Consider the following 18,488-nt stretch of genomic DNA (forward strand, 5'->3'; position numbering starts at 1 on the left):
GTCTTTCGTTGCCGGCCGAGTGCCATTGGAAACGATGGAATAATAGGAACTGACCATGTCTAGCTACTACTTTGCTGATGATCTTTGGATATTTTTATTGGCCTGCACTCTGCTTAAAAGCCCTTTGCTCCCAGCGTTCCAATCCCCCCGATTCCCTCATGTTTCATTGCTAAATCGAATACTGAAAAGTTGAATGATGATGAGAGGAGCAGAGTTTGAAGTTCTTCATGGAGCTGTGGATTTGATTCAGACCCATGAACAATGGGATGGAAATATGATGGGTCACGGCTTCTCTGGGAGCAATAATAGTATTCCAGCAACGAGGCCGGTTACAGATTGTCGTTATGGCAACGGGGGGAGATTTGAGCTCTCTGAGTGGGTCGAACAAGTCGTGAAGCGTCTGTCCGAAACACCGCCGGAGACCGTCGACGGGTTTCCGGCGGATACTGTCTCGCCGGATAATTTTCATGGTGAATGGAGGGCGAGGAAGAGTGCGAGGAGGGAGTTCGCGGGTGGGACGTTGTGTGGAGAAGATCAGCTCCATTGGAGTACTGGTCCGGGGGGGCAGCAACCCAGCTCCGACGAGAGCAACAAAGTTGCTGCTGCTGCTTTAACCAGGTTTGATGACCAAGGCTTGAGCTTGCTAACGCTGCTCCTGGAGTGCGCCGTGGCTATCTCTGTAGAGAACCTGACCGAGGCCAACCGAATGTTGCTTGAACTCACACAGTTAGCCTCCCCATACGGGCCTTCGTGTGCCGAAAGAGTGGTGGCTTACTTCGCCAAGGCCATGGCCAGCAGAGTCATGAACTCCTGGTTAGGGATTTGTTCTCCCTTGATCACCTACAAACACATCCTCTCCGCCTTCCAATCCTTCAACAACGTCTCACCCTTCGTCAAATTCTCTCACTTCACATCCAATCAAGCTATTCTGGAAGCGTTTCATCAGAGAGATCGAGTACATATCATAGACCTGGACATCATGCAAGGCTTGCAGTGGCCTGCGCTGTTCCACATCCTGGCCACGAGACTAGAAGGCCCGCCGCGCATCCGAATGACCGGGCTTGGCACCTCCATGGACTTGTTGCAGGAAACCGGGCGGCAGCTCTCCAGCTTCGCCAAGCGCCTTGGGATGTCGTTCGAGTTCCACCCCATCGCGAGGAAGTTCGGCGAACTGGAGGCTTCGACGGTGCAAGTGCGGCGAGGGGAGACGGTCGCGGTTCACTGGCTGCAGCACTCTTTGTTCGACGCCACGGGACCTGACTGGAAGACAATGAAACTACTGGAGCAGCTCCAGCCTCGAGTTATCACTCTGGTAGAGCAGGATATATCTCATGTCGGGTCCTTTCTGGACAGATTTGTGGGTTCACTCCATTACTACTCGACGATGTTCGATTCTCTGGGAGCGACGTTGCCCGCCGACGACCCGAATCGCTATCGAGTGGAGCACTACCTTCTATCGAGGGAGATAAACAACATACTGGCCATTGGAGGACCGTCGAGGAGCGGGCAGGACAAGTTTCAGAACTGGCGGATGGAGCTGGCGAGGCGTGGATTCATGCAGGTTCCCATGAGCGGGAACTCGACGGCTCAGGCACAGCTCATCCTGAACATGTTCCCACCCTCGCATGGCTACACCATCCTACAGGGAGATGGTACGCTGAGGCTGGGGTGGAAGGAGATTAGCTTGTATACTGCGTCTGCATGGACATCCCATGCTTCTCAATAGCCTTCTTCTTCCCCTCTTTCTGTCTCTCTGGGGATTTCAGGACTTCATCTCTGTGTGATTCAATCCACATCTCAACATATATAGTCACTATGATTGTTAATTAAGTATCCACGAGAACAAGTCTCAGTTCTCACCTCTTTAAGTATAACTTAGAAAAATACAAACCAACAATATATAATCCAATATACTACTCCATGAGATATGTCATGATTGTTCATTCATGTTGGAAATCCTGATCCATCTCATATTGAGTTCATTTTGTGCATAATCATCAACATGAGTCTTCCACTACAAGAGAAAAAAAATACCTCTGCCATCATAATTTCGGTCGATAAAATAAATTCCACTTTTATAAGCGACTTCTACACATGTGGGGAAAAGTATCCTATAGATAAAGCTCTCAAGAAATATTTTATTTTGTTGGAAAAGAAATTTTCTTGGCAGAAAATAGTTTCCACCGAAAAAGATAATCAATAGCTTTTATGACCGAAACTTTTTTTTTTTTTGTTGAAAATGTCATTTTCTTTTTAGAAAATATTTTGGCCCAAAAAGTAAGTTGGGTTTTATGTGGTTTTTTGCCCTAAAAAATTTTCCATCTTTAGATCTCCAGTGCAGGAAAAAATGTTTTTTTTTTTTCTCTTTTTTTTGCACATGATGGAGGGGGGATGGAAGCGTGATGTGAGGGGAGGGAGGATGGGGGCTATGCAGATGCAACGGGGCGGAGGGTGGGGAGGTAAGGTTATTGGGCCAGTGATGGTCTGGATATAAGAGCACAAAGAGAGGAGAGGTGCGAGGGAAAGTGTAAAATCCAGTGAGAAACAATCCTAGAGGAAGGGAGTTGAATGAGTTTGTTACTTTGCTATTAATCTTTGGCTTCTTTTTAATAAGTTATTGTGTGCGAATACTTGTAGATTATCAATGGACAAAATAGATTTTACAATCAAATTTTAGACACAAATAATAGCTTAAACAACGAGCACACAAGCAACTACAATTTAAAGTAGTTCAGAGTCCTTTGTGTGGGATTGATAATTCACTCCTAATGTGTTTTTCACCTTAGAGTTCCAATATGTTGGGGTTACCAAATAATACTTACATCAAATTGTATCTAAGGTCAATAAATAATATTCTCACACAAAGGCTTATGTCACTCAATTAACTACAACAACAAATTTCCAATGCATAGTACTCTCACATAGATTTACGACAACAAACTAGATACACATCTTATAACCACAAAAGGATTTGCAGCAGCTCACTAGGCATACCGACCTAGACCCCAATAATGATTTTTAACATAGTCAGTTTACTAGAAAAGTTTACAACTCACACAACAACAAACATGACTTCTCAGTCTTTACTCCTTAGTTGCACAAGCTTTTCTCAATTAAGTTGAGATTAGGACTCTCTTACCTACACAAAGTTTGACCAGTCCTTACATAGGTTACTTGCTAACACTTCAACAATACAAAAGTTTCTTCAATAGATAAATTTCACATATCAAGCACAAGTACATAGGTATACCAATCCTAAATACCTATTCTTTGTTACAACAACTCAAATAATCCTTAGTGATTTGATTTCAATATCTAAGCTCAAGGTAACTCTTGGATTAAGGTTTTTCAAATTGAGTAAAAACACTCAAAACAACTAAATAGAGTTAATGATTTTAAAGGATAGCGCAAGAGCGGTATCTAATAACGAATGGTTTCAAATTGCATTGACACTAGTTCAGCATACTTGACCAAGTATAATCAATAGGTTTTAAAGTAAATATATATTGATACATAGATCTTTGAAAATTTATCCCCAAACTCTAAAATTATCCCAAAGCCTCTTCAAATGCCCCAATAAATCAAAAAGTTGGAGTGTATATATATATGATTTGAAAATAAAACGCTCAAACAAAGAGTTACTAAACTAGTTTTGAGTGGAAATTAATCAAGCAAGCCCTCAAGGTACAATGTTGAACCAAATATGATTTTAGAATCACTTAGCACACATTCAACAATCAATGATCTAAGTATTCAAACATTTTTTTTAAAATAAACACATATATACTTATCTCAATAAAAAATATCAAACAACTTTTTCTTTTTTGATTTGGAGGAGAAGCAAACTCTTAAAATTGCATGTGAGAGCTTAGTGGACAATAAATCATTCTCTTTGTTGCTTAATTAAAAAATAGACAATTGCACTGAAGATGTCATGATGTTAATCAAATTTTGCTGTATAAACACAAATTCCTCCCTCTTCAGACAACCGCCCCTACTTGCACACATTTGCAGAAAAGGTTTATACAAAAGAAGGATAGGGAGGAAACGATTTAGACAAAGACGCTTTTGAGGCACTCTTCAATCAACTGGAAGAGGATCTAAAAAATGATGATCTTTCTGCTGATAATTGGGATGACGAGCTAACAAAGGAAGACTTGGTTAGGCTAGAATAGGAGCTGGAAGAAGCTCTTGGTTCTGAGTATGAGGATGAATTGTTTGGAGTTTTATAGTCACATGATGGCAATTTAGAATCTAATTTTGAAGAAGAAAAAGAAGAATCAGTGATGCTTAAAACTTGGTAGCTTAGAAGATTGGCTTCTACTTTAAAGATTGGTAGACGTAAAATTAGTATAAAAAATCTTGTTGAAGAGCTTGATCTTAATAGAGCGGTGGTTCTTGAATTTCTTAGGGACCCAACACCAAATCTTCTATTGATGTCTATATCTTTATCTAATGAAGTCACATAAAATCTTATAGATCAAGAGAAAGGCGATGCACTAAAAACTCCTACAAAGCCTATGGAAGTTATAGAACCTGAGCATGTTGTTGAACCAAATACAGAAGTAAAAGCACTAATCCATGTTAAGGTGAACAAATGGTCTACACAAAAATGATTAAGAAAGTGCAGATTGAGACACTTAAAAGAGTTTATCACCATAAAAGTGTCTTTACATAATTATATAAATTAATTAAAAATAGAGTTCAATCATTTCTTTCTTCTTTCTTTGATTTTGGATATTGATTTCCTTGTTTGATTTTGCCTTGATCTTCTTTCTTTGATTGAATAATTTAAGATAATTTGTCTCCTTAATTGATCTGATCATGATTTATTGAAGATCCTTGAGTTGGATGTAGTGGGACCCGCATGTGAGAGATTGAATTCTATAGAAACATGCATGGGGACGTCTCTTTTGAGTGGATGAGGTCACCCTTGCATGATTTTGCATGGGTGATTTGTCCATCTTTGACTTTTGTCCCACCTTTAAATGAGCATGGTTTTCCTTTATAGTGAAAGGTTTTAGTATAGTTTGGAATAATGCATCTTCTTGTACTTGTCTTTGTATGTTCATATTTCTTTGTTTTTTTTCAATGATTGTCATGTGGACTTTTAAAACCGTGGTAATTAAATTTTTAGGGTCACTTCTCACCATGAGACTGAATCATGGTTGTTCATTCATGTTAGACTGAATACTGGCAATCTTGTTTCATCTTATATTGGGTTGATTCAATGCAACATGCTTCAATATAATAGTCTACCTTAATAATAATAATAATGATTATATCTAATAGTAGTAACTATAATATTAAACAAATTATATTTTGTTGGTTGTATTAATTAATAGTGTATTGATGATAGCGATAACAACAATAGTAATAGCAATACATTTTTTATCATTGTTGTAAAAAATGTGTTGCCACAAACTTGGCGAAGTGATAGGGTCCAATTGAACAAGTGTCAATTGAGTTCAACTATTAGTTGGCCCAAATGATGTCATTTTATTCTATTTTTGAACATAAACAATGAAAAACGCATCAAGGAAGAACCCTACTTCTCCTCCTTTTGTTGTCGATGGAAGGGTCCCTTCTCTTTGCTTCCCCACGAGGAATTGAAGAAAGGGGAAGTAGGGCTCCTTTGTAAAGGGTAAAGGATCCCCTACTGTTATGTTACACGACGACATAGAGAGTTTAAGATCTCTCCCTCATTACCATCAAGATGATCAATAAGGGAAGGAGAGAGGTGGTAAGGGGGGGCTCCCTCCACCCTCCCAAAGCTTCTTGATAGCAAGGGAGGCCCCTCCCCCTTCTTCAATTACATAAAAATCAATCAATTTTTCTCTCCCATATATTTTATATGTATCAAACTTGGACAAGGGAGATGATCTAGCTAATCGTAATTAATTTGAGCAATCTAGTCCACTTTCGCTCCTTGAGGAGATATCAATTTCATTTATGGCAAATGCCAAGAAACCCAAGTACAAAACTACATATCATGATTTGAGGTTCCAAGGAAAGTTTTAAATGAGAATTCTAAGATGCTTTGCCAATTTCTGTTCAAACATAATTTATACAAAAGCAAGAAAATGAAAAAAATAATAATAATAATAAAATAAAAGATATGTTTATATTATATATTTTTAAAAACTAAAGGAGTACCTTACATGAACAAAAAAGGAACAGTTTCTTTGTTCCCTTCTCTATTTCATTCAAAGTTTTTTAAAATTTACAACTGTAATCGAGACTTAACATTCCTAAATAAACTACTCAAGCTTAACTGAGTAGCTTCTAATCAACTAGTAAAGAAACTTTTAATTTTTAGTACAAAAATCATTTATTTGTAAATTCTAGTTATTACTTTATTTTAAAAAAAAAAACTATTCAATGGGAGAGGAGGTAGGCCTTCCCATTCACATATAAGAAGAGGTGCCCAACCTTTTCAACCACCATTTATGTTAAAATTATTAAATGTAGTTATTTATATGACTTTCAAACCCCTAAAAGCTTCCATTAGGAAAAAGAAAGATATCTCTATTTATTAATAGCTCTTAATAACAAAGTCATGTTAGTGTTAAATTTTTAAAAAATTATTTAAGACTAACTAAAATTAGGGTTAATTTTGTTATGTACCTAGAATTATAACTTGAATGCTTATATACCCATGAATTTAAGTTAATGTCATGCATTATTTTAATATTGCAAAAAAAATTATGTATGGTTGTTTTTAAATGTCACTAGCTAACTCTAAGTTTGAGATATAAAAAGATAAAATTAATTAAAAATTTATGTATGGTTGTTGTTAAATGTCACTAGTAGAAATACACTTTTCAGGGACCATTAGTGCCTCTTGTTTTTTAAAACATTTTTCTATTTGAAAATTGTTACAAAAAAAATCATATAATTTTCCAAGCAAGAATTTTTAGTCAAAATGGGCCGGAAAACCACATGAATTTTTTTTTGAATAAGTATTTGATAATTATGAAAAAATTATCGGATATGTATGGAAACATCTGAGATTGATTATTATTTTTTATTTATTTCCTTAGAAAAGGCACTAACAACTCCATTTAATTTCCCTTGAAAATTTCTAAATTTTTCCATGTAATTTCCTAGTAAGTCACCAATAGAATTTGCTCTTGAGGTTCCGTAGGGAAAAATATTTTTAACTTTTTCTTGGATATAAATTTCCGACTAGGGGCACTAATGGGGCCTTAGTTTATACCCAATTACTCTTAATAGAGGGATACTCAAATTTAATTCCTCCTATTAAACCCCTTCCCCCCCCCCCCCCCCCCCCCCCCCCATTGAACTCTTCACCTAGCTCAAACTTACAAGTCATAATGCCTTTGTTGCAGTGGCCTTCTTGTCTTTTAATAAATGCCAAAGCGAGATTTCTACTTCAAGGGCAAACAAGTCATTTGGTGTCACTCTCGGTCGATATAGAAGAGTTTAAGATCCGTATAAAAATAGATACACAAATATATAACTCAAGGGTAAATAAGTAATTACATTTCCAATGTACACCGGGACACGCAATGTAGCCGCTTTTTTAAGCCATCGGAGTCGAGATAATTACAAGATTACTTCCAGAGAGATTATAAAGGCGCAGCCATGTCCGTTTCGTTCCGAGTAATGGAGGCCATGTCAGATTTGCCTTAAACGTGATGGTAGCTGTACCCAGAAGGTATTGCTTCGCCGTCGCTCCTCGTTTTGTTCTTAATACTCATAAAAATTAGGGATTTCGAGTCTTGATTTGTGATTTAATTATGACAAATAAAAAATAGTAAAAAAAGCTAAGAAGAAATCAATAGAATAATAAAAAATCTCCGCACCGGCTTTTTCCCTATCATTTCCTTTCTTCCCTGCCTTTTTCCTTCTCTCTTCCATTCTCCGTCTCCTCTCTCTTCGTTGCTTTTTCCCTTCCGGCATACGGTGCTGCCATTTTTCCTTTGTTCGATTCGTGATTTTTTTTTTTAGTTTTTGGGGGGCGAAATTCGCCTTGGGTTAGTTGCTGTAGATCTGAAGAAATCGGCTGGTGGATCCGGCGCCGACCGCGGATTTTTGCGGCATTAATTTCGGTATAAGTAATCGGTTCCTTTTGGCTGTGGTTTTGATTGAACTTCTTTATCGCCGGTTTCGATCGCCGTCGATTCTTTTGGCGACTGTCGGTGGTTATTATGGGGATGATAGTTTGGATGCAAAGGTGGGTGTGAAATTAGGTCTTCGATTCGCCGGTGGAGAGTTGGGGTTTTTCTTCTGCTGGGATGAAGATATCTGCGGTTTGATTGGCTGAGGTTAATGGTGATTTGCTGGTTTTGAGCTTCGCGGTGGTCTTCTTTGTTGATTCTGGAAAAAGGATAAGGTGGGTTTTGTTGGACGGGATTCCGGCAGTTTTATGAATTAGAACGATCCTTGTCCGTCTTTTGGCTGTTGATGAGTTAGATATCGATAGCTCGAGCTGTCGTTTAAAATATTTGCCTCTTGAGGTAATTTTTCTGTGCCTTTGCAAGACGGAGGTGATTTTTTATTTATCGGTGTAGTGAGAGGAATAAATCCAATGGGTTTTAGCCGTATTGTGCTTCTTTAGTTTGATATTTAGTTTTTCTTACGGTGGCATCCGCGCAATCGCGAAAGGTCCTCTCTCTGGCCACTGAGCTGCGGTCTCTTGGAATCTAAGAACTTAACGGACGAGAGAGGTGAATCAAATAAATAAAAAAAAGGTTGAGTTCGTAGCAACCTTCGCAAGATCAGATACCTGAGCTTTTTGTCGGTTTGGATCATGGAGCATGTCATTGGCGGAAAGTTTAAACTGGGACGCAAGATTGGAAGTGGATCCTTTGGTGAGCTTTATCTAGGTATGGGCCAAAACTTTTGAAGTTTGATTTCTTTTTTTCTCTGGAACAGATATTGGGTGATTTCGTTAACAAAATTCTTATGTGCCTTTCTTCTGGTTCGAACTAGGTGTTAACATTCAAACCGGAGAGGAAGTAGCTATTAAACTGGTATGTTGTGACCCCCTCCATAAGACTTTTTCCTGATCTTCTTTTTTAGAAAGCTTTCCTTTCTTAGGCAGCTTTTCATATGGGAACTTGCTTGTTTCGTTAAAGGTAGGGGAATAAATAGTATGAATGCATCTATTGTCTTGTTCCCACCTGCAAAAAACTGAGTGTTGTTCTTTGTGTGTGGAACTATTTATAGATGGCTCATTTGCTTAACATTGCTGTTTTGATTTACGATTTCTGATTTGGAGTAGAACTGCAGATTGCCTTTCATTCTTGGGTAGTCTCATTTTTAAATTCATAAAAAGTGAACCTTTTCAAAAATAAATAAATAAATAAAGGTGATGCTTTCATGCTGCTGATGAAACTATATTCTCTCTCCTGCAGTTTTTTAGGTCTGTAGTGCTTGGCAGCTAATATTTAGTTATTATGTCATCTCCATTCTTTTTTTAATTGTGAGGCAATCTGCAGGAATCTGTGAAGACTAAGCATCCTCAACTTCATTATGAGTCCAAGTTATACATGCTTCTCCAAGGGGGCAGTAAGTGACCATTTATTGATTTTATTGATTTGTCTTATTGATTAACTCTATGCTGAGCCATTTTGCTACTTTCCTGTGAAGCGGGAATTCCCCATCTTAAATGGTTTGGAGTGGAGGGTGAGTATAATGTCATGGCCATTGACCTTCTTGGACCTAGCCTGGAAGACTTGTTCAACTACTGCAATCGAAAATTCACCCTAAAAACTGTGCTGATGCTGGCAGATCAGCTGGTAAGCTGTTTTTCGGATAGGCTCTTTTCTTTTTCTTGTCATAAAGGTTAATAATTGTAATGAAGCATCTCTCAACGTTAAATTGCATGCTCATGTTGATTTGTTGTGTATTTGTAGATCAACCGAGTTGAATTCATGCATGCAAGGGGTTTTCTTCACCGAGACATAAAGCCAGATAACTTTCTGATGGGTTTAGGTCGCAGAGCCAACCAGGTACTGTTCTTAATGCTCCCTAAAAAAAATTGCTTAATGCAAAACTAGATTCCTCTTCCTGGTTGTACTAGGCTTTGATGATGTTCTTGAGGAGTTGCCTCAATTTTTTGCTTAATCTGTGTTCTTAGATTTGCCCATCCAATAAGATTCTCTTTGTGATCAGATCTTTAGCTACGTAGCTATTTGTGCCATTCCTGTACATAGTATGTAGGATTTTAATGGTAATACAATTTTTTTGTTTTCATGTTCGTGAGGAGCACATAAGATTATGCTTTTTCAGATGGAATTGAGCATAGCTTACTGTGTAAAATCTGTTTACTGCACCTATAAAAATTTGATTTGTGTAATGTGTTGAGGTGAAATGCTTGTTTGGAACTTGTCTTGATTGAACTACATCACTGCCTGATTTAACCTGTGCAGTTTAACAAATTTTAGAGAATACCACAAGTCATTTACCTTGTGATAATTTCAACCAAGAAGAAAAGTGCAGATCAGGGCCAAAATTGGTTCAGCTCTGTGATAATTTTATACGTTTATTCTTTTGTCAATGCATGTTATTGTTCCAAAATCTGATCAAATTGTCACCTGAGTGAACATTATTGGAATACTAAAAAATTTACATGTGAGAATGGCATTTTCAATATAAGGTTACTTCATGAAATTGCTACTTGAAAACGTGATACTGAAAAGAAGACTTTCTTTGGAAACTGACATGTCTTGCTTCCATATTTTACATTTGTGCCTTGCCATTTGTTAAAGTGTGAGAAGAACTGTTTGAGGAGGTTGGACTTCTCATGAACTCAGAAGCTGAACATCTTGGGACACCATGAGGCATGACCTTTCTTCTTAAAAAGATAAATCAGATGTAAAAAGAGATTGTGGGAGTGTCAAACTAGGTGGGAAGTACTAATGAAGTCAAATTCTAAACACAGTTGAGGTAACCTGCTTAAACAAAGTAGGAAAAATGATAAAGATGTACAAACTCATTGTAAATTAAATTTTCTTGTGAACCAGGTGGGGATGGTCATTGGGTTAGGTTAAATGGGTAATCTGACCCAAAATCCCCCCATATGGGGTTCCCCCTTACCCTAGTGAAGGGGTGAAGGGAAAAAGCCCTGTGCAAGTTTAGGGCTGGGAAACATTTTCCTCCTTGCTTTGAACCTAACCTGGAAAGTTTATTTTTTGAATTGTTTAATACTTTTTTAGGTAAGTTATGTAAAATATCAAATGTGCCATGGGCTGAAACAGGCAGGGAGCAAGGATGTTGGGACAAGGTGAGGACTAGGTTGGGGTGTAGGGAAATAAGGGGTGAGACAAGGTCGTATCTTCAATATTGTAATAGGTTTTTGTGGGATGGGTTTCAGAGTCAAGTTTATTGGACTGATTCAGGTTTTCAAAAAAGCCCACCCTAAACCCAAGCCATGCATACCTCTAGAACCATGTGATAATGATGGCAACAAGGCAGGTTCAACTCGATACACTTTGCATAGGGATGGTTTTTTTCTTTTTGCTCATGTGATGGAGACAGGGTCCTATGCTAAGTCAGATAGGGGGTGGACTTACATTTATACCCCTATTTTTTATAATGTCATAGTCTTTCAACATTAGTGTGGGTAGTTTAGGAAAGGAAAATTTTCACCCTATGTTAGCTAATTATGTTTATGCTCTTAATTATTTCACAGAAATTTAAAAAAAAAAGTAAAATATGATAGAGACCCAAAATTACCTCCAAAGAAGAAAATAAAAAGAAGAAGAGAAGAGGAAGAAGAGAAGAAGAAGAAGAAAGAGAAATAGAAATCGGTGCCACTACAAAATGGAAAGTGGCACCATCTCCAAGAAAGAAGGGGGTGTGTGGCATGAGGACAAAAAGAGAAAATGGGGCATGAGGGTAAAACAGGAAAAATGCCCCCTCTTTTTGAAGATTAGATTTATTTTTAGTTGATGTAATCTTTCAATTCGTAGAATCTCTCTTAGATTTATGTAATCCTTGTCGATTGAGGGGTTTTCCAAATAATGTTATAAATAGGGGTGTTGGATGAAGGAAAAGCTCAGTCATGCCTTTTCCAAAGTCTGTCATACTCTCCTCTCCTTTTTAAATTCGTGCCCTAACACCCCTCCTCCTCTCTTTTATTCTCCCTTATTCTCTCTTTTCCTTCTAGCTCTCTCTCAACTTTACTCCTCTCTTCTTCCCTTCTCTCTTATTCTAAGCCTCTTAACCTGTCTCTTTTAAACCCTTCCGTGCAATTTTAAGAAAAGATAAGGACCTTTCACAAGTCGGTTCATAACAAAATATTCGAATTTTTTAAGGCTAAAATGGAACTTTCTAGAGATAAAGTGGGGATGAGATTGAAAATCTAACCCTGTCACAGGTCTAAATGGGGATGGGTTCAGGGATGAGGTGGTGCAACGTGGTTGCATTTCCTGACACCCTAACCCACCCTATTAGAGCTGTTGCCATCAGTACTATGTGTTTTGCTCGTCTTGACTGTCTAGGAATTTCTAATGCAACCAGACATATAAGGTGCTCTTTTGTCATTAGTAAGGATTGTGATTAAGTTTTCACATCTTTTTCTTGTCATTGAAGAGGATTTCTAGTGATTTATATTTAAATCAATCAACTCTATTTTGAAGAGACTGAGAGATGGTGATATTATAACTTCATAACATGAAATATTGTAATACATAGGATGGTGTTAAGGTAATTTCAGTGCAAGAATGTAGTTGTTAATATGTCGTGTCTATCACTCTGTCAGAGCCCTAGAAATGCCTAAGCTACTGTTGATAGGCTCATGTAATGGCCTAGATGCATTTCTTTGTCTCGTATCTCAGGTTAATTTTTTCCCTTTCTTATTTGATATTATTTACCCTCTTCCAGAAAACAAAAACGAGTTTGGTTAACCTAATCTGTGCACTTCTGTGCCTCCATACTTCTATCTGCCTCTTCTTGTAGGTTAGGTGGTGAATAAAAGCTGTAGATATAATCCTGAATTTAAGCCTCTGTTGCTTTGCTCCTGTTGACAGGTCTATATCATTGACTATGGTCTTGCGAAAAAGTATCGGGACCTTCAGACTCATAAGCATATCGCTTACAGGTAAGCTTCATCTGTGTTGCTTTGTAGGAGAGTGTTTATCTCATCTCATTCCATCTGTCTTGCTTTGAAATGTTAGTTGTTTTTTTTGCTGTTACATGCAGTCAGCTCTTCATGATTTGGTTCTTTAAGAATTAAGATTTGCCTACTTATGATTTTTTTTTATTAAAATCGTATGGATTTTTATTGGTTACCATCTTTCATCCTATGGTCTTCTTAGCTAGCCTTCATTTATGGTACCAACTCTTCCTTTACAGGGAAAACAAGAACTTGACTGGGACAGCTCGATATGCAAGTGTTAATACGCACCTCGGAGTTGGTAAGTGGTTGAAGTACTGGCGGTAGTCCATTTTTAGGTAATATTAGTTTTGTGGTTTTGAACTAATTGGATTTTTTTATGTTTTCAGAACAAAGCAGGAGAGATGATCTGGAGTCTCTTGGTTATGTCCTTATGTATTTCTTAAGAGGAAGGTCAATATACTGTCCCAATTGCAATTTATTTTTATTTTTTAGATTTTTTTCTCCTCTTTCATACTGTATGGCTGTACTATTCTTTTCTAACTTTCACCGTTTGACCCTTGCTATGTGGTTTATTTGGGACCAGCCTTCCCTGGCAAGGTTTGAAAGCTGGCACTAAAAAGCAGAAGTATGATAAAATCAGTGAAAAAAAAATGCTCACTCCCATAGAGGTATTCACTTTTGCTACTTTGTTTAGTGTAATGTGCTTTCTGGACTGCTGAGTATTATTTTGGTTAATCAGTTCATGAAATTTCTAAAGTAGAAGGCATACTGCACTCATCATTTAGTATCCACTAATAGCTAATTTGTACTTCTTTTGGAATAACTGTACTTCTTGACATGTTGATGAGTAAGATTTAAGTTAAAATATGCATTTTATGATTTGTGTTCTACAGGTGCTGTGTAAATCTTATCCATCAGAATTCATATCGTATTTTCACTACTGTCGTTCTTTGCGATTTGATGACAAGCCTGATTACTCTTATTTAAAAAGGCTTTTCCGTGATCTCTTCATTCGAGAAGGTAAGCACTACAATCCTTAAATAAGATTTTGATGGACCATCTGTGCCTATGGTTTGCTGATGAGTCGCATAGTTTCACTGATAGATATTCCAACAGGAGACTGGAACTAGTGTGTCTTGGGGTGCTTGTACTTGTTGATTTTATACTAAATAAGCTCAAAGTACAAGATCCTTAGGACTAGAGAGTGGCTGAAGACATGCTATGAGGTTAATGGAGAAATTGAAAGATAGCAGATGACAACCCTGTTTGCTAGGCCTCATCACAATTAGGCCTCTATATTTAGGGGCTAAAGAAGTTTGAAGGTTTTCTCTGGGATAGAGGCCAATTCCATGGTTAAATTGAGTATTTATTGTCTATCTGATTCTAAAAAAGAACCTCTATCTTGTTAAGGTTTGTTTCTGAAATTTTTTTTTTTTTTTTGAGTGGCATTCTAAAACTTGCTTTTGTTTTCTGGTTCTTGTTTTTTCAGGTTATCAGTTTGATCATGTATTTGACTGGACCATCTTGAAATATCCTCAGATTGGGGCTAATGCAAGAACAAGGGTAAATGCTTTTAGAAAATTCTTTGGTATTGAAATTTTTTTAGCACATAAAAGATCTAGCCCAATTGATAATGCCAACTTTTATTTTTTTAGTGTCACCTAGTTTTCATTCCAATCCCAATTGATAATGCCAACTTTTGTTGACAGACATCTAGACGATTAGCTTAAGAGGAGCTCCCTAGCCGGCAATGTAATTGCTCTTCAACAATAGTGAAAAGTTTTCTGTACAAATCCTAGACAGAAGTCTCCATATTGTTAGTAGAAAATATGTTAGTTTATTTCCTAAGTGGTGTTCACTGCTAATAAAAATTGTTCAGGAATGCTTGAAGAAAGCAATTCTGTGGTAGCTGTGTCCAGGTCCATGTGACATTTACCTATACATGCAAAGACAATTATGAACATCATGGTCTGTGCAACATTTTATGTCTGTACATGCAAAAACAAATTTAAACTTATTGATGTGTCTTGTCACATTTCAGCAGCCCTCTGGAAAAACTGGTCCAGCAGCTGGTCCATCTGCTGAAAGACCTTCAGGTCTGCTCTTTTACTCAAAGAACTATTTGTGAAGCCACTGGTCCAGCTGTATAAATTTCTTGACTGCTTGAGGCTTTGTGCTTAAACTTTTGTAGTGGGACAAGAAGCCATTGACAGATTTTCTGGTGCTATTGAGGCATTTGCGAGAAGAAATAGTTCTGGTCTGCATGGAGATCACTCCAAACACAAGATGGAAGACATTTCATCCAAAGAAGTGGTAGGTTATTTTAATTGAAAAGGTTGCATGTGCTCTTTGTACATTGTTAATCATGCATGCTGGGCTTTTGATCAGCTAGAAAACTAGTTCTCAAAGCTTTACCATCTAGACAGCTTACTTTTGGCATATAAGCAATCTGTGATACCTTTTTGGATGCGTTTTATTCTCAGCATAGCAAAAACCTTAATCCCTGACCAATTAAAATGTGATATGAGTGCATTATCACCACGAATAGTCTTAAACTTTTGCATACATACTCAAGAACCAGCTTCTGTTAGATGGACTGTATTTTGGTGTTGGGTGATCCACCATCTCTTCTTGAAGTTGAGTCTTCCAGGGGTAGAGAGCTGGCAATTTCATACGTGCATCTTGTGGGAAAATTGGGGTCAGAAACCCTTTAATGGTCGTGATGGTGCATTAAGGAATGGTGTATTAAGGAACTGATGGATAAGTTACATTTATAACATTTTACTGTGGGTTGCTGTTCCCAAAAGTGGCTTTGAAAAATTAAACTAAGTTCAGCAGGGGATGCTGCAGACCTTTTTTGAGTGTTTGTTCTTAAGACCATGTTCAAAAGCCTCAAATCAAAATTCTTCTTTTTCTCTGAAAGTCTTTTTCATCTATGTTCTGATTGTATACACATTTCAGGTAAACGATGCTGAGCGGGGGCGGGGCTCCTTGTCTCGTAATGGTAGTACATCAAAGAGGGCTGTACTGTCAAGCAGCAGGCCTAGTTCCTCAGGAGACACCGGTGATCCGAATGTTATTAGGACGAGCCGGCATCTTTCTTCTAGTACTGGTCGTCCTTCCACCACTCTAAGAGGGCAAGCAGGGTTTGAGTTATCAAGGTCTATCACCCGGACAGCTGCTACCAGAGGAACACGCGATGATCCCCTTCGTAGTTTTGAACTTCTATCAATCGGTGCTGACAAGCGAAAATGAGAAGGCAATGGACAAAAATCAGAAGAAAAGCTTGGAGTATATACAAGTAGGAAGGGAAAAGTGCAAAAGAATCATTCGCTGCTTTTCCTATCTGCTTGTCAATGTATCATTTTAGCCTTGATCGGTCCAAATAGATCAAATCTGTAATCAACTATTGTTTGCATTTGATGATTAGGCTCTCTAATATTCGTTGAGAAACGTTACGGTGTTTTAAAGAACGTTTTAGATTTTTTTTCTCCCTTTTGTACTTCCATTTTTTAGTCTGTCTGAAACTCCTTTTTTTCTTACACGAATTGTGGCGGTTGAATGACCAATCTCCTGATTTTATTTGTTTGTTTTCTCAATCAACTCTTAAGCTGAGTCCTGTTGCTACTTTTCCTATGAAGCAAGAATTTCCCATCTTAAACGGTGCTGATGCCGGCAGATCAGCTGGTAAGCTGTTGTTTTCCAATTGATTTTCTTCTTTTTGTTGTCATAAAAGGTTCATAATTGTGATGATTTGTTGTGCATGTGTAGATTAACCAAGTTGATGTTAGGGAAAAACTGATGATGAAGACACGAGTAAACGGTAATCATGTATAACACAATATTTTACTTGGTTTGGTAAATTGTTTAGGTCCACGGGAGCTGTAGAGTATTTCATTTCAAATCAATTGAGGATTACAACGTAATAAAGAGGTTTATCTGTTATAATACTAGCGTCGTCCCTCTGACACTCACAACAACTACTCTCTATTGCCTCTACTAATAACACCCGGAAAACCTCACTGCAGCCTTTGCCTGCAACCACTGTTGCCTCTGCCTGTGCCTGCAGCCAATGTTGCATCTGCTTGTAACCACTAGAAGACCTCCCTGTTGCATCTGCCTGCTGCCACTGGAAGGACTCCCTGCTGCAATGACTCCTTTTGGAATAAACGACTCTCTGTCCTCTGGCAACGGTGCGCCTCCACGGCCCTAGCCTCTGGCAACGGCGAGTCTCCACGACTCCAGCCTCTGGCAACGGCGAGTCCATGACTCCAGCCTCTAGCAATTGCGAGTCTCCACGACTCCAGCCTCTGGCAATGGCAAGTCCATGATTCCAGCCTCCGGCAACAGCGAGTCCACGACTCCAACCTCTGGCAACGGCGAGTCCACGACTCCAGCCTCTGAAATGAGCCTATCCTCTCTTTCAGCACCGATGAGTCCCTGTGAGACCAAAGCTCACTAGTTTGTCTTCCTGGCAAGACCGAAGCTCACTGCTTCGTCTTCCTGCCGAGACCGAAGTTCCTGCTTCGTCTTCCTGACAAAACTCTCTCTTCCGGCGACGGCAATGGCGACGCACGGCAATGCTCATGGCTCCTCTATTGTATCTCACAGCAGCGTCTGGAGCGGCTCCTCTTCTATATCTCACAGTAGAGTTTGGAGCGGCTCCTCTGTTGTATCTCTCAGCAGAGTCTAGAGCAGCTCCTCTGCTGCCACTGCAACACTGAGAGTCCCCCTATCTCTCAGTTTTCGACAACGGCGACGGAGTTCTGAGCTCTGGCGACAGCAACAGTGTCGAGCCCGAGCTCCTCTTTTGTTTCGTTGCGTCACTCTGGACGATGCTGGAGGTCTCTCAGTCCCGAGAGACTCTCTACTTCTTCTCACCAGAACAGCGTCACCCAGCAGCTCCGACAACGGTGTCAACGGCGAGCCTCTACGACTCTCTCCTCTCTGACGACAACGAGCCTTTGCAGCTCTCCTCTCTGTGGTAAAGACGAGCCTCTGTGGCTCGCCTCTCTAAAACAATGGTGAGCCTCTATGGCTAGCCTCTCTGTGGCAATGGCGTCGACGAAGGCATCGGCGTCGTTTGTGGGAATCCGAACCCCCTCTCTACTCTGATAGCACCGTCGAAGCTTCACAGCTCCACGCACCATCTCTAGGCCCTCTGCCTTCCTGCGACTGCGCCAAGATCCGAGCCTACACGGCTATCTCTTCTCCGGCAATGGCAACGACTTCGCTCGAGCCTTCTCGTTGCTTCTCACTGAAGCGTCAATGGCGGACCGAAGGTTCTCGCCCGCTTCATCTTCCTGGCACACACACAGGGACCAATACGAAACGGGGAGGGGGGGGAGAGTTCCGAGCTTCTCTCTTTCTCTTCCCAGGCGTCGAGCATCCCACGAAC

General features: G+C 39.1%; 2 protein-coding genes and 1 pseudogene across 3 annotated transcripts; all 3 read left to right on the forward strand.

Annotated features, from left to right (window-relative positions):
• Positions 1 to 196: 196 nt before the first annotated feature.
• LOC137949022 (scarecrow-like protein 23) lies at positions 197 to 1,726 on the forward strand. The gene has a single exon (XM_068795281.1). The coding sequence runs from the start codon at positions 197 to 199 to the stop codon at positions 1,724 to 1,726; it is 1,530 nt and encodes a 509-aa protein (XP_068651382.1).
• Positions 1,727 to 2,380: 654 nt separating this feature from the next.
• Positions 2,381 to 4,678, forward strand: LOC137949033 (protein OVEREXPRESSOR OF CATIONIC PEROXIDASE 3-like; annotated as a pseudogene).
• Positions 4,679 to 7,649: 2,971 nt separating this feature from the next.
• Positions 7,650 to 16,674, forward strand: LOC137951754 (casein kinase 1-like protein 10). 2 transcript variants are annotated; one of them, XM_068798653.1, is made up of 14 exons: positions 7,650 to 8,852; positions 8,959 to 8,999; positions 9,468 to 9,537; positions 9,619 to 9,767; positions 9,885 to 9,980; positions 13,002 to 13,072; positions 13,327 to 13,388; positions 13,477 to 13,540; positions 13,674 to 13,758; positions 13,984 to 14,110; positions 14,580 to 14,653; positions 15,135 to 15,186; positions 15,282 to 15,403; positions 16,052 to 16,674. In XM_068798653.1, exons 1-14 carry the CDS (start codon positions 8,777 to 8,779, stop codon positions 16,343 to 16,345), a joined length of 1,383 nt encoding a protein of 460 aa, XP_068654754.1. In that variant the 5' UTR covers positions 7,650 to 8,776; the 3' UTR covers positions 16,346 to 16,674. The 2 variants fall into 2 exon arrangements, with proteins under 2 accessions (XP_068654754.1, XP_068654746.1); XM_068798645.1 differs by having other exon boundaries at positions 7,651 to 8,852; positions 15,132 to 15,186.
• Positions 16,675 to 18,488: the final 1,814 nt, after the last annotated feature.

This window comes from Aristolochia californica, unplaced genomic scaffold, assembly GCF_029961685.1.
Source record: "Aristolochia californica isolate CCGP_79_NKW_82.1479 unplaced genomic scaffold, dmAriCali1.0.hap1 SCAF_1, whole genome shotgun sequence".
Classification (NCBI taxonomy): Eukaryota; Viridiplantae; Streptophyta; class Magnoliopsida; order Piperales; family Aristolochiaceae; genus Aristolochia; species Aristolochia californica.

What these genes read in the sequence shown, in the direction of transcription:
- LOC137949022 (XM_068795281.1), top strand. Translation starts at nt 197, where the DNA reads ATGATGAGAGGAGCAGAGTTTGAAGTTCTTCATGGAGCTGTGGATTTG.
- LOC137951754 (XM_068798645.1), top strand. Translation starts at nt 8,777, where the DNA reads ATGGAGCATGTCATTGGCGGAAAGTTTAAACTGGGACGCAAGATTGGA. An exon ending in AGGAAGTAGCTATTAAACTG is followed by an intron (nt 9,000 to 9,467) that starts GTATGTTGTGAC and finishes GGCAATCTGCAG; the next exon opens with GAATCTGTGAAGACTAAGCA. An exon ending in ACATTTCATCCAAAGAAGTG is followed by an intron (nt 15,404 to 16,051) that starts GTAGGTTATTTT and finishes TACACATTTCAG; the next exon opens with GTAAACGATGCTGAGCGGGG.